The sequence below is a fragment of the Macaca mulatta genome, chromosome 16 (assembly GCF_049350105.2).
Source record: "Macaca mulatta isolate MMU2019108-1 chromosome 16, T2T-MMU8v2.0, whole genome shotgun sequence".
Lineage (NCBI taxonomy): Eukaryota > Metazoa > Chordata > Mammalia > Primates > Cercopithecidae > Macaca > Macaca mulatta.
The window spans coordinates 61,376,231-61,390,698 of record NC_133421.1 but is presented as its reverse complement, the minus strand read 5'-3'; the positions used below and the strand labels follow the sequence as shown (position 1 = coordinate 61,390,698).

The window sequence follows — 14,468 nt, the reverse complement described above, 5'->3', positions numbered from 1 at the left end:
ACCCTGTGGCTCAAACTGGAGCCTCCAACGCCAGCTGGAGGCCGAGAACCCTAAGGGGTTGGCTCCCTTTGAATGGAAGGAAGGAGATTCCAGCCCTCTGGAGGCCTCTGTCTAGACCTAGGCACCCTGCTGCAGGGAAGAACAGAGGGAAATTACTGTGTTCCTCCCTTGCATCATATTTTAAAGTGGCCAAACTAAGGTGACATTCTCAGGAGCTGCAGGAAGACCTACCTTCCCTCCTATTTTCAAGTCAGTGAGGAGGTCTCAGGACCTCATTGCTCTCCAGACCCTGTCCCCTCTCCAGACAACCCACATTTCCTTCCCCACCACCTCCAGTTTTCCAGTTCTCCTGTTGGAAGGCTCTTGATCAGTTTAACCAGTAGTCTTGGGACCTGAGGTCTGGGACTGGCTCTCAGCTCCACCTCTAGAGAGCTCTGCAGGGGACCTTGCCCTGCAGGGTCTAAGGAGAAACCTCCTGAACTCAGCTATCTTTTTTTTTTTTTTTTTTTCCAAGCCTTTCTCCTGACAACTGGGATCTCTACCTATGGTCAGGCCCAGAGAGCCAACACAGAATAAGACACAGGAGAGATTTATTTTCTATAGTGATATATATTTTTTGTTCTTTTTCTTTTTTTCTTCCAAAACAAACAATTAGAGCTCTAGGCCCCTACCCCTCCCCACTCCCACCCAGAACCCTCCCATATAATCGACAACTGAAAACAGGCGAGACGATCACCCCCAAAATCACGAAACACAAGCACAATTTCACGACAGCCACCGACAAAGCAAAAAACTTCTACTGGAATGTCCCCTTGCAGGATCAGGAGAAGCAGGAGCAAGAGTCTACGAATTGAAGGGGATTGAGAAGTAGGGGAGCAGGGGGAGGAGGGGAAGCAGAGAGTAAGCTTCCATCTGATGCTTAGGTGCGATTTTGCCTCTTTCCTTTGCACGCGGGACTGTTCCCCAGAAGCGCGCGCACGCACCAGCCGCGCAGATCGGCATCCAGGCCCATGAAGCAGGAGGCAAAGCCCGGCCCTGAGGCCGGTCTCCTTTAGCGCTGGGGCTGCAGCCGCCAGGCCCGGGGATCCTCCGCGTGGGTCGAGAAGCCGACGGGATTCGGAGGAACGCGTAGAGCTTTGAGCGCTGGGGCCATTGCTCCTCCCTGTCCCAGACCACTTGTCCCGGAAGGGAGCTTGGGAATCGATTCACAATAAATTTTCATTCGGACTCTCCTGGCCTGGCTTTCCTGTCTACAGTGGGGTTTGACCTAGCGGGGAATGGAGGGTGGAGGGGGTTTTCTACAAGGGGCGGCTTTACTCGCGGGTGCAAGGTGGATTCGAGAGTTGATTTCAGAGCTAGGGAGGATGCGGAAGAATGCAGGGCCGGTGGAGAGTAAGAGAAGCTACAGTCTGTCAAGTGGTGCACAGATGAACAGGAGGACAACATTGTCAAGGCTCTACGACCCACAGTTTGACCTTCTTTTGTTGGAAGGAGAGGGAAACATCATGCAGAATTAAACATTTCCTGCAACAAAATGTACATGTTGGTGGGAGGTGGCGAGTAGCTCCACCTAAGATACCTTCATAAAACCAAGTGCTGCCTTTTCTTGTACTTTCTAGCCCACCAGCTTGGGGGCTAGGTTTGCCCCATCTTCCCCATGGCCCTTGGCCTGAGAATAGTTGGCAACTCCATGGGGATGGTATGGCAATGCTACAGCCTTTGGGCTGCAACACCTCACTCAGGAGTCTGCCTCTAGACATCTCCCCAGTGGGTATTTGCATCAGGGATAGAATCCGGGCTTGCCTGATGATCTGAGGGCTGTTTTGCCAAATTTGGTGTGCGATGGTCTGCATCTGGAGCGTCATTTCACTTGACTGAAGGGTGGTTGTGAGCTTGCCCCATTATTACTGTGTGGGTGTCTGCTGAGCTGTGTGGAGTTGGAGTGTTCCTGGGTGACTTTTGGGTGGGTGTAGAGAAGAAACAGGCAAGCTGGAAGTGAGGGGCTAGGACTTCCCAGAAAAATTACAGGGCATACTAGGAGCTTGACTAGGGTCTCTCTTTCCTTGTGGCCAATCACATTCTTAGGAACCAGCTACTTCTATCTTCTAAATCAACAAAACTTTCTCCTGACACCCAGGGAGAAGAGAGAGACAGGTAAGGGCAAAGGAAAGGAGAGAGGCTCTAGGTGCAGATAAAGGACTTAGAAGAGAGACTCCCTTCCCCATTCACTTGAATACATCCCAGACAACGCTGGCTTTGCAGTCGTCACATAAATAAGAGTGAGATGGGGAAGAGCTGGGGAGGACTGGGGGTAATCTTTAATCTTTACTCTTTGCCCTGCTCCTTATTCATTTTCTTCATTTTCATCCGCCGGTTCTGAAACCAGATTTTGACTTGTCTCTCACTCAGATTGAGGAGTCTGGCCACTTCGTGCCTACGGTCCCTGGTGAGGTACATATTGAACAGAAACTCCTTCTCTAGCTCCAGCGTCTGGTATTTGGTGTAGGGACAGCGCTTTTTCCGGGAGGAGCGAGCGTGCAGCCAGTTGGCGGAGGGGTTGGCTGAAAGAGAAGCAGCGATAGAATCAAAGAAAGGAAAGGGGTTGAAGGGCCCCAGACCAAGAGGGCACACCCTTGGTCTCCACTCCCCATCTTGCACTGGAGAAGAGGCAACCTGGGCCTTCAAGTTCTCAGGAAGGGTGTCACAGATGGGCCAGCCACTGCTATAGACACCTCCAGGTGAGAAGCTGTGTGGAAAGGATGGAGCCAAACGTAGGCCCAGGCTTCTTCAACATTTCCAAAGCTCTGCCTATATCAAGTTCCCTCTCAATTTTTCTCCACTTGGGTCCAAACTGCTTAGGACTCAGGTCAGAGTTCAACATGGTTGAAGCCCCTCCAGCAGCACCCCCAGGCTGGCTAGGGGTGGGTAGCTGACTTGAAGGGTCCTGGCTCTAGGAGGTGAGAGGAGGATTTGGGTGGGGAAGTGAGATGTCTGTTCAGTTACCACATTTGGGGTGTCACTTCACCCCAAGAGACCTTTCAGCCCTTCAGTCTAGTCCCAGTACACCCTGCCTTGATCACAAACTTGTGTCTCTAGACCACATGGCAGCAGGCATGTGTGTCTGTGTAGAAATCTCCCCCTCTGTTACCACCACACACCACAAATATGGGTCTGCACTTAGAGCCACAAACAGGCAGCACACTCCAATTCACACGCAACGCAATTGCAACCATTTATCAACTCCAGCCTATGGACAGGGGAGCGCCAGGGGCTCACAGATAACTTATGGTTGCAATAGTCTCTCTCCTTTTCGGCTCCTGCTCAGCTCACAGTTTGGCTAACACAAGTTCAGGGAAATTGGGGAGTAAAATTGCTCCAGTCCCAAGGTGGGGAGCCAGGGGTGATGTGGAGGTAAAAGGAAGCCCTTCACAGCACACCTAGCCTTAACTGGTCCTATGTGGGGGCTGGAGGGGAGAAGAGGGTAACTGAGTGGAAGAGAGGAAACAAAAATATATACAGGCTTCTCTTCTTCTTACCCTCTCTCCCCCTGCTCTGGAACTCAAAAAAGTTGCCAAATAAAGCTAAGCCAATTAAAAATAATAGCCACCAGCTACTAGCTTCCTTCTCCCCAAGTGAAAAACACTGGATTTTTTTTATATATAAAAAATTTGGTTCATCCTACACTAAGTACCCTGTCTTACCAATTTGCAGTGCTATTTCCTTAATGTGATTGCCTGGGATGGGACCCGCAGCCGCATTAAATATGAAAGAGGGAAAAAACTGTTAATAATTGATTCTAGCCAAATGGCTGCCTTGCAATAATGGGCTTTTCAGGGAGAGTTTGGGGTTTTAGGGTGGTGGGTCGGTTTGGGAGTGTGCGGGGAGAGTTGGGGAAGAATGTCTTCCCCAAATGCCAGCTCTTAGGATTCCACCTGGCGGGTTGGAGGTGACAGGACCCTGCAGGGAATGGAGCAGCTCTTTACTCTCCAGCAGGCAAGGATGCACTAAAGAGCCCTGGGGCCACTCCGTCAATGGGAAACCTAGCAGGGCAAGGAGAGACGAAAAAATCCCTACTTCCCAAAAAGAGTAAGAAACGAGGACTTGATTCACCAGCCTGCGAGTCATTGTTTGGGGCTGAGTTCCCTCGCCGAAGGGCCCTTCTCAACCTTAAAAATAAGTAATAGGAGAACCCTCTCTTCTCACCTAGTAGCACCTCCTGGAAATCAGCCAGACTTGGCGTTCTGACTGGGGTGCTTTTGAGGAGTGGGAGGTGATGGGAAACTACCCATAAACGGTAAAGTTCTCCGCCTCTCTGCAACCCTCTCTTCCCCCACCCCTCCTCTCCCCGGGATGTCCCGATATTCGGAAGCGATTCCCCGACTCCCCAAGAGGCGGACAGCCCGGGCTGGGGCTAGGGAGCCCCGCAGAGAGCAGCGGGGTGGAGGAAGGACCGCAGAAAAGGAAGCGGCAGCCCCGGCGAAGATGCCGAGGAGGAGAGGGGCCACCAGAGGGAAGGCTCCCGGGGAGGGGCCGGCGCATCCGGGGAGGGGGCTCAGTCACCGCGTCCTGGGCTTCCCCCGCCCCTCCCGGCGCCGGTTGCGGACTCTGAGCGGCTACAGCACGAGATCTGCTAGGAACAATTCTCCGCCAAGCTGTTGCATCGCAAATAAAATCCTAATGAGCCCCCTCCCCCTTCCCCTTGGCCGGCTTTTACGGTCTGCGCGTGGAGCGGGGAGCTCTGCCAGCCGCACGGTCCCGGGCAGCCCAGTGCGCTCCGGCCCTTGCCCTCGCCGGCTCTCCGCCTTGCTGGCCGCTGGCCCTCGGCCCCACCAGCTCCTCTCCCGGCCGTCGCCGGTCTCTGGCCGGGCTTTCAGCTGGGGCCTCCGGGAGACAGGGGAAAGAGGGCCGAGAGAGCTGCAAGTCGATCCCAGAGCCCCTGTTCCCCGCACTACTTGAAGAAGTGGGGGCAGCGCTCCTCTGGCGGCCTCAGTCTCCCCTTCCAGAGCACGCAGCTTTCCCCCTTCCCTCCGACTTTCCTTCCTCTCCCCTCCTCCCGGCCCGCTCTCCGGCCACCGCCGCAGTTTCCCTTCACATGGTCGGCAGTTTATTGCCTTTCCCCTCCCCGCCCCCTCCTGGCCTTCGGCCTGGGTATTTCCTCACTTTTTATAACTTACTTTGATCCGGCCTCTCTTTGTCCTCGCTTCCTTCGCAAATTTTATTGTCCCCGTAGCCGGGTCTTTGATTAGACAGCACGGCCTCCCTGCCCGCCGAAGTTTCCAAACTGTACTCGGGCGTGCCCTGTTTAAGCAGCTCCCCAGGCGCGCCCAGCAGCGGCTCCGCCTTCACCGCCGCCTGGCCCTGCCCCGGGGTCGCTTCGCCGCGCGGCGCCGGCTCCAGCCAGGTGCGGAGGTACCTGCTCTCGGCCGGCGGGACGCCCTGGGGCTGGATGTAAGGGTGGTAGACCGACGGCAGGCTCCCGGACGCGTGCGGGCTCAGCGGCGCCCAGGAGGCGCCGAACACCGGCGCTTTGGGCTGGAAGCTGCACGAGGGGAACTCCAGGTGCTCCGCGTGGCCCGGCTGCCGCGGGCTCGCGTACTGGCCAGAAGGAAACTTGGCTGGAGGCGCGTCCTCACTCTCGTGACTTATGATCGAGTCGACATAATAGCTGCTAAGCGTCCCAGAAATGGACATTCTCAGACATTATCCGGGCGCTCGCAGGGGGAAGGGAAGCGCTCGCGCGGCGGCGCCCAAGCAGGGAGAGGTGGCACCCGGACCGGTGTGAGGGCTTTCGGACGCGACCCCCCCAGCCCCCCACCCTCCCACCCCCACCCCCTGCTCAACTTCTCAGCCAACAAAGTACAGTGGAGCAGCCAGGCTCAGCGCTCCTTGCAAAATGATTGGTCAAAGTTTTTCCGACTGCCTGATAAAGCGTCAGCTCCGACATAAATCAATCGGGCGAGGGGGCTGCGCTCTCGCTGTCATCCGTCCGCACCGCATTCCATATCGAGGATGGATTGTTTTATGCTGATGCAATGTGCTATCACGTCAGGGCTCCGGCGGCCACGTAACCTCAGCCTGAGCTGCCGGCTGCCCGGTCCCCCCTCCCGCTGCAGGAAGGGGGGCAGTTCTCGACATGGGGCGGCGGGGGCGGAGGAGAGGCGGAGGGAAGCGGCGGGCTGCCTCGGGAGGGACGCAGGCTGTGGAGCCCTCTCCCCAGGCGGGTCGGGGAGGGAGGGAGAGCAAGGGCGGAGGGAGGGAGAGAGCCCCAGCCCGGGGAGCAGCCACAGAGGCCCGAGAGGATACTGGAAGAGGAGGTGGTCCTGTCCCCCCCAACACACACCTCCACCTCCACCCCACAGGCCCTCATTTCCTCTTCTCTGTCCCCTTGACAGAAGATGTTTATTAAACAACAGCAGCAGCAGCAATCCACAGGAGATGAAGTAAAAGGATGAGGGGAAAAGTTGGGGATTTTAGGACGTTGTCCGCTTTGGAGGGGGCTCTCTGTGCACTATTTGTAGAGATTTACATGACTGGGAGCTTCCCTGGACCCCTCAGTAGCTGAGGGAAGAGGAGAGAGGTGAATAAAACGGCTGAGTGTCCAAGAATCCACTATTTGTCCTGAAATTAGAAACTGCTTGAGGTTAAAGGGATCCATCAGGCCCCGGAAACGTGAGCCTAGGAAAGAGTTTAATACAAGGAACCAGAGCGCCTTTACATTTATTGGGCCTTTCTGACTCTGGCCAGAAGGATGGATTTAAGATGGTGGTGGTGAGGTGGGGGCGGCAGGGGGGGGGGAATTGCCATTTCTCCTTTTCTCCACTGAATAACTGAATAACCACCCAGGCCCCTAAAATTGCCCTGATGAAGGAGCTGAATAGCAGAAAGGGTTAAGGACACTCCCCTGAGGTGTCACCAGAGTAGAGGCCTGGGAAAGGATCCCCAGTCAGCAAGGGAAGGGGTCCCAAGTTATCTCCCCTTCCATCCAAAGAGGAAGGAGCCTGGGCTGAGTTTTCAGCCCTCCTGTATCACTCCTCTCACCCAGGGCTCCTGCTCTGGAGACTTCCAAACACCGATATAGGGGCCAGTGTGGACAGGGAGCCCACAGTCAGTCTCTTCCCCTCGCTGCCTTACCCCCTGCAGACTGTCTCACTGGAACTTCCAAATAGCCCTTTTTATATATATCTACTCTGTGGCCCTGGGCAGGGACCCCTGGGGCCCACCGACTGGTTTCCTCGCTCCTCTGGCAGCCCCTGCTCCTCAGCTTCTGCCCTGGTTGCAGTTGCCTCTCCTGGCGGAGGTGTGACCCTTGGACAGACCCAGTTCTCCTGGGGTTGGGCTCAGGGGTAGATTGGGAAGGATTTCTCCGCAACTCTCTGACTCTGCATCCTAATAAGGTAGGCTGCCCTCAGTCTGGTCCTTTTAGCAAAAGTGGGGCCTCTCTAACTTGAGGCCGTATCTTTTTGGCCACCTACCCCTCTGCCTTGTAGAAGGCTGTGGATCACCTCCCACACAGGCACACACTCCCACCCGCTTTTCTTTCCAAATGAAGCCATCTCGTGTCGTTACATGTGAAATACGAGGGTGAAGCGCCATATTTCTTCACATTATGGCGATTTCAAAATGATTTTTTAAAGATCAATGCCGGGGCCCAGCCGGTCCCCTCCTTTCCCACCCCTGCTCTCCGAGGGTGACAGCCTGGCAGATCCATAACCAAACAGCATGAAGATCTGCCTTTTCCATAGGACCCAAGTGGGGAAACAAAAATCCAATGCAAATTCTTCCAAGTAGCTGTTGGACGTTTGGGAAAGTCGAGGGAGCTCCCCGGACTCACCAGCGAAAAAGCTGGGCGCTGAGCGAATGAATCACAGTTAAGGCAAAGCACCTGTTCTCAATTTGCCAGCCCTATGAAGTCTGCTGTAGGCTTTACCTGTCATAAATATACTCTTCAAGAAAAAAGATTCCCTCCCCTGCCATAAATAATGGCTTTATGAAGCATGGTGGGCTGAGTATATGATTTCTGTAATATATAAATTAGGACCTAAAAGGACATGCGTACTATGGCCTGGGGATTTTTTATTTATGGAAAAGTCAGTGCTGGGCTGTCCGTAAGACCCAAGCAAAGCAGGCACTGGGCTCTGACTGCCGGCTTCCCGGTTCCCCTTCCCTCCCCTGCCCTGACTTTGCAGCTGCCTCTCTGCAACGAGAGGAGTCAAGAGGGCCACTCAGTTTAGGGAAGAAGTTAGAGGAAGAAGAACATTTGGGCTGATGGCTTGTGTTCTCCAAGGGTGAATTCTCCCAGCAGACAAGATTTGGGTTTGTGGGTTGCTATCTGCCTGAGGAGTTGCCCTTTATTCCCTGGTGGCTCCTGAGTGCTGGGTGAGGAGGGGACTCAGGCCTCTTTTCTGAGATCGGAACTTAGCCTTTGCTCACGAAGAAGCTGGAGAGTGGAGACAATTTTAAAATGACAGGTTTTGGAGGTCTTGGTCTTCTCAAGGAGCAATGACTCCAGAGGAAAGAGAATGAACTGGCCCCTAAGCCCTGTAGTCTGCATCCCAGCTCTTTGCCCTCCAGGTAAATGCGCCAAGCAAGGAGTCCCACCCCAGCCAAGCTTTCTAGAAAGCACTGCTGCTCCAAACTGTAGTTCAACTCCAGCTCGGGCAAATGATTAAAGGGTCAGCTGAGAGCCTGTGGACTCCCTCCCACCAAAAAAGTCTTGTTTTCTCCCCAGACAATGGTACCCACTATGAAAGAGCACAGCAAACAGGATTGTGGCCCCTGGAGCCCAGCTTCTAAAGACACTTAATAGAGGGGTTGCTTCAGTGGGGGTCACTTTATCCTAAGAGAGTGAAACTGCTCCGTACCCCACCCCCAATCCTAAACAGAAAGAAGGAAAACCCTGCCTTCCCTTGCAGCCTTTTGCCATTCCCTGCACTGGAGCCTCGCCTGAACACAGCTGGGGCCAGTAGCTGGTAGCTTGGAGAAGGGCAAGCAGGAAAAAGCGGCAGCTCCCGGCCACACTGGGGCCCAGAGAAGCCAACAGCGAGGCCGAGGTTTGAAGAGCAGAGGCCGACCAGCCGGTGAGTGCCTGTGCTGTGGGGGTGACTTTTGGAACAGTCCTTGTCAGTAAGAAGAGAGATAAAATCTAGAGGAAGGGAAGGAAATGGGAGAAGAAAGAAAAACAGTAAGTGAGAATGGGGAAAAATAGTTTGTTTTTAATTAATAAGCTTAGCTGAAATGTATGCATGTTTTATGTAAATAGATGTGTGTGTCCTATATGTATATTTCAAATCAATATTTCTGTACGGGAAACCCAGTGTGCAAATGCACTGTGCTCTATACTGTGTATAGAATATGTAATAAATAAATCTGCCCAGCTATGAAACTTGATGTGCTTGGGTATTCGTGTATGCAGGTAACCCCTGTGAGTGATGGAGGTTTAAGATTCTGCTCATGTAAGAAGATCAGTTGTCCAAAAGCTTGTGTGTACATTTTTATAACCATCACACACCTATGGAAAAGCAAAAGCTTGGGTATTTGTGTACTTGAATTATGGCTATAAAATACTAGCTAATTCGGATGTCGCACTTGAAAATCTGTCCCTTGACTTGATATTCAAGCAAAATATACAGCGTATCCTCAAACAAATGCATATGACTTAACACTAGATAGATTCTACGACAACTTCTTTCCAAAATGTTTCTCTGGAAGGTAAAAGAAATGCTTCATATTGGCCCAGAAGAGGTTATGAAATTTTGTGACTTCTTTGTTGGACCATAAAATCCTTTACTGTGCTTCTTACCCAAGACCACAGGGACGATGTGCATTGTGTGATGCTTATTTCATGATAGCGATGGGTGCGGGGGTGGAGGCACAGTTACTTACAAGCACATGTGTCTCACAGAATTATGAAGCAGCAGTGGACAGAGATGAGCCGAGTGTGAAAGTGACTGTGGAGGTCAAGCAAAAGCACTGCTGTGTACAACAAAATTAGAAAAGTCCCCAAATCTATGTCCTCAAGCACCAGAGGTATTTTTTCTGACTCCAGATCACAGTCCAGACCCACTCTGGGAAAGAGTGAGGCATGAGGACACTTGTCCCAGTGGGAAAGGGCACAAGATCCCAGAATCCTTACCCTTTACGCAAAACGGCCTCCAAAACAGGTATCACATTGAATCTGCACACTCAGGTGCAAACCTCGGTGCTTCCATACCCCCCAAGAGGGGATCTTAATAGTGAAGTAACGAAATCTTCTGCCAAACCTCCCTCCCAGGATGTCAGAGGTGAAAGGAAGGACTGAGAGGTCAGTGGCCCAAGCCGACCTCAGGAATCTTCTTACCAACTCTCAGCCATCAAGGATATCCAAGGCGGTGGGGGTGGCTGACTCCTTGGGAGGGGGCATCCAGGAGGCCAAACGGGGTGGGCGGCAGGCAGGCGGAAAGGAGGCGAGCAGGTAGAAGGTTATTACGAAATTGCTTCCATAAAACCTGTGGCTGTTGTAAAACTCTGCTTTCCAAAGACTTTATTTCCTCCTTTCTCTCTAACATTCCCCTTTTTTCTTTTTACAGCACTTTTCCTGGGAGGGGGTGGCCAAGGGACGCCAGGGATGGAAGACAGTCAGGCTCTGAGTGACTGGGCAGGTTTGTGAGAGGCCCAGGGAGAAGTGAGATAAGGCTGCAGGGACGTGCCAGGCCATCTCCACCCAGACCAGAGGATGAGAAACTGTCAAGGGACAGAGTTGTTGGCCTTTGCTTATCAGGACAGTGGGTTGAAGGTTGCATTTCCCCTAGGCTAGGGGTGGGTCTCCCTAATGCCCCTCTGCTCTAGCAGAAGCCCCTGGCCCTCCAAGTCAGCCTGGCGCCGAAGCCCCATCCGGTCCGGCCTCTTTCCTGGGCCCTTTTGCACATTTCCTCTGCCTCAAGCAGGCGGGCTGGGGGGTGGGGGAGTTTGGGAACAAAAGTTAGCTTATGCTTTGGAAAGTCCCCCTTCTTCCACCAGCACTTCTAGTTATTCCTTTCCTGGCCACAGGACCAGCAGCCTTAAGAGGACCGAGGTCAGAGAGGGTATCACAGTCTCACCCTGTCCAACCCCTGGTTCTGTCCTTTGTCACTGCATCAGTTGGGGTTGAATTGTCCAACAACCTGGGCTCCCCATTAGCTTGCAAGTCAGGCCCCTCTCCAAGGGGGTGGCACTCAGGACCTATGTGTACCCCCAGCCCAGCCCAAGGCCAGAGGGAAGCTCTGGCCACTGGGGTGGGTGGTGAGGAAAAAGTCAACTGAGGGATTAGGAAAGGAAGAACTTTTTTGACCTATTTCTGTAGGTCCGGTCCCATAGGGGGCCTTCGACAAGACCCTAAGGGCTTCAGACTAAGAGTGCAAGAGCTCTAGATGTTTCCCTTTCAGAATGAGACCTACTAAGCCCTCTTCAAGGACCTGAAGCTTCCCGCTGAGGTGGAGCACCAACCCCCAAAGAGTTACAGAAACCTCAAGAACCCCCCTGTGTTTCTTTTGAAATCAAATATTTGTGAAGTTGGGGAGACTTTCTCTGGAAAGTTTTGGATGTAGGTGAGAGCTCAGAGACCCTAAGGCTGGAAGCTTGGAGCTCTGACTGCCATCTTTGGGTTGGGCTGAACAGCTCAACAGGGCCAGGGGGGTGCCTTGGGAGAGATGACTGCTCCTTATCCCCCTTTCCCTCCTCTCACACACACACACACACTTCCCAGATCTTTTCTGGGAAACATCCTTGTTGCTCCTGGATGAAGGACCTCAAACCTCTTCCCCATTTTGCAAGGCTGATCCTCCAGTCCTGATTCTGCTCCCCTCCCCCCAACTCCTCCAGCTAAGCGAGGAGCAGTAACTGCCGTGAATCGGGTGGTTTAATGTTGTTGTGTTCAGAAACCCAGGCCCAACAACATGAAACTACCTAATTCACTCAGCAGTTCCAGTTCAAGCTCTAGGTCAAGGGCTCACTGGGGGCAAACCTTGTGGCCATTTTTTGTGGGCCAAAAAGCGGCTTAACTTCATTTTCCTCCACCTCTTCCCCAAGAGAAGAACCCAGTTGCTACTAAACAACACGTCGGAAGAACTGAACCCAGGACTCTAGGCAAAACCATTTTGTAGCCAATCCTGACAGCTCAGATTGCAGAGACATTTACTCCCTTCCAGGAGCCCTGGCCAGAGAAGACCCTAGGCACAGGCACAAGCCTGGGCAGGGCCTCTTTGATATACCTGCTCAGTCTCTGTCTCTCAGCCCAGCTGGAGGTCTCCACAGATAAAAAGAATTCTCAACTTCAAACCGATACAAAGGTGCATCTACACTCAGCACCCCGCTAGCCCCTGTATTTCAACTCACCCAGCTTCCCAGTGTAGCTCTGAGAGGCTAGATCTTCAAGTCCTACACATCCTCCAGCTTTGAGACTGGGGCGCAGACAGGAGAGTGGGGCAAAAGAGCGCCGAGAAAGTGCCAGAGAGAAAGGTGGAAAAGCAGAGTGTCAGAAAGTATCGGGAATTCTAGGAACAAACAGAGGAAGAATGGGATTTGGAGGGGAAAGCTGGTTGATCTGAACAGTTGCTGTGAAGGCACCCTGCCCAAAATGTCCCAGGGCCCTGGCTCTGCAGAGGCCGCGCTGCTCCAGGTAAGACAATTCATTCAGAATCTTCGCAGAATAAGGACTAAGAGGCTAAGGACTGTGATTGGGGCGCAGAGAACAAATTTGCTTCCTCCTTCCTGACCTTGGGTCTGGGTACTTGGCCCCCTAACGTGCCAGCTCCTCACCCGTGCCTCCCCAGACACCCGCCTGGTCACAGGTACTCACGCCCACACCCGCACCCGCACCCATCCCAGAACCGCGGCTGTGCAGGCCGAGGGCGGCGGCGGACTTACCTGGGCGGCGGCGGTGCCGGCCGTGCACCGCCATGGGAAGGTGCGGAGCCAGCGGCCGCGGCCCAGTCCAGGCTCCCGCCCGCCCTCGCCCCGAAGCGAGGGTCCGAGTGGCCACGTGTCCGGCAGGGAAGTCCGAGGTAGCGAGGGAGTCCGCCTGGCCGCCCGCTCCCCCTCCCGGGTATAAATCTTGGGGACCGGAAATACAATAAAACTTCACCGTGTTGATGAACTTCAAACGGTTTACATCCCCTCCTGTCCTGAAAAGAAAGACGTCCGGGGGCGGATTAAAAGGAAGGGGAAACAAATTTACGAGCGGTAGAAGCACCCGCCTCGGCCCCTTTCTTTGCCCTCACACTTTGTCCGCGTGGAGAGAAGCAGCCCCGGCCCCCGGGCCTTGGCGTCCGCCGAACCGGCCGCCAGGCGCGCTCTTCTTTCGGAGGAGTCCGCGCTGACCCAGCCCGCGCGGGGCAGAGACTGGAAGCCGCCGCCTACACGGAAAATCCACAGAACCCCGCGCACACCCTACGATCCACTCGGCTCGCCCGGCTTGGGATGAGGTTCCCCGCTCCTCGCCAAAGCAGAGCTGGGCTCCCTGGCGCTTCCTTGTGAAAGCCCAGGCTCTCCCAACCACGCCCGGTGGCCTCCATTTTTTGCATCTTTCCGCTGAAAGCGGGTTTTTTCTTTTCTTTCTTTCTTTCTTTTTTTTTTTTTTTCAGACAGAGTCCCGCTGTGTCACCCAGGTTGGGGTGCAGTGGCAGGATCTCGGCTCACTGCAACCTTCGCCTCCCGGGTTCAAGCGATTCTCCTGCCTCAGCCTCCCAGGTAGCTGGAACTACAGGCGCCCGCCACCACGCCCTGCTAATTTTTGTATTTTTAGTACAGACGGGGTTTCACGATATTGGCCAGGCTGATCTCGAACTCCTGACCTCGTGATCCACCCTCCTTGGCCTCCCAAAGTGCTGGGATTACAGGCGTAAGCCACAGCGCCCAGCCCAAGGGTTTTTTGTTTTTGTTTTTTGTTTAACTTTACTTTTATCTTTCCTTTTCCGTTTCTAGCGACCAGACCTTTGCCCAGACCTGCCTGTTTATTGCCGGGTACTTGCTGGAAGCGGGCAGAAGATAAGACTGCGTCCGGGTGACTCCCAAGGCCTGAAGGGGGCTGAGTGGGCCGCGGGCTCCCAGAGGATAAACCCAGGGGTCCGTCGGTCTTCCTCGGGGTGGAAGTGAGAGCCACTCTGCGTGGCGGAGCTCCACCACCATCTCCTCATCTCTTTAAAGCCTCAACATCAAATAAAACCACTACTACCCAGGCCTCAAGTTTCCATAGTTTTTGCCTGCTCTGAACCATTTACTTTGTTCAAAACTTCGTGGAATCCAAATTCTCTACTAGGCCTCCGAACCAAAATGAAGGACAATCCCTTTTCATCTTGGGCTTCAGAGAACTGGGAGCAAAGTGATTGACGTCCTGCTCCTTTTGTCTGCTCCAGGGGCCTGGTTAGGTGCCTTTCTGGATGGGAGAGCAAAAGGTTCTCCATCCTGCCTCACAGTTATTCACCCCAAAACACCGCGAGTTCAGTTTTGAGACACAA

At 53.7% G+C, this 14,468-nt stretch overlaps 2 protein-coding genes, 1 long non-coding RNA gene and 1 other non-coding gene across 7 annotated transcripts in view; 1 reads left to right on the top strand and 3 right to left on the bottom strand.

Annotated features, from left to right (window-relative positions):
* LOC114673140 (uncharacterized) overlaps positions 1–14,468 on the bottom strand; it is a 35,354-nt gene that overhangs the window by 9,148 nt on the left and 11,738 nt on the right. For 2 of the 4 annotated variants that reach the window (XM_077971292.1, XM_077971293.1), the window contains exon 4: positions 12,880–13,136. In XM_077971292.1, the coding sequence (XP_077827418.1) occupies positions 12,880–13,136 (257 nt within the window). Of the gene's footprint in view, positions 1–9,002; positions 9,143–10,336; positions 10,385–12,879; positions 13,137–14,468 lie in introns of those variants that run through there. The other 2 variants (XM_077971294.1, XM_028836400.2) reach the window with 2 other exon arrangements.
* HOXB9 (homeobox B9) lies at positions 590–5,781 on the bottom strand. Its single transcript, XM_015119385.3, has 2 exons — positions 5,175–5,781; positions 590–2,561 (listed from the first exon to the last, which is right to left on the bottom strand). Exons 1-2 carry the CDS (start codon positions 5,689–5,691, stop codon positions 2,326–2,328), a joined length of 753 nt encoding a protein of 250 aa, XP_014974871.1. The 5' UTR covers positions 5,692–5,781; the 3' UTR covers positions 590–2,325.
* Positions 8,939–14,191, top strand: LOC144335624 (uncharacterized). The gene is made up of 2 exons (XR_013406592.1): positions 8,939–9,077; positions 13,596–14,191. It is a non-coding gene; the product is annotated as an uncharacterized LOC144335624 (long non-coding RNA).
* MIR196A-1 (microRNA mir-196a-1) lies at positions 11,859–11,928 on the bottom strand. The gene has a single exon (NR_032036.1). It is a non-coding gene; the product is annotated as a microRNA mir-196a-1 (primary transcript).

Excerpts from the sequence above, each read along its gene's own strand:
- HOXB9 (XM_015119385.3), bottom strand. The coding sequence starts at position 5,691 with ATGTCCATTTCTGGGACGCTTAGCAGCTATTATGTCGACTCGATCATA. Across the intron at positions 2,562-5,174 it reads CAAAGAGAGGCCGGATCAAA|CCAACCCCTCCGCCAACTGG; the intron begins GTAAGTTATAAA and ends CTTCTCTTTCAG.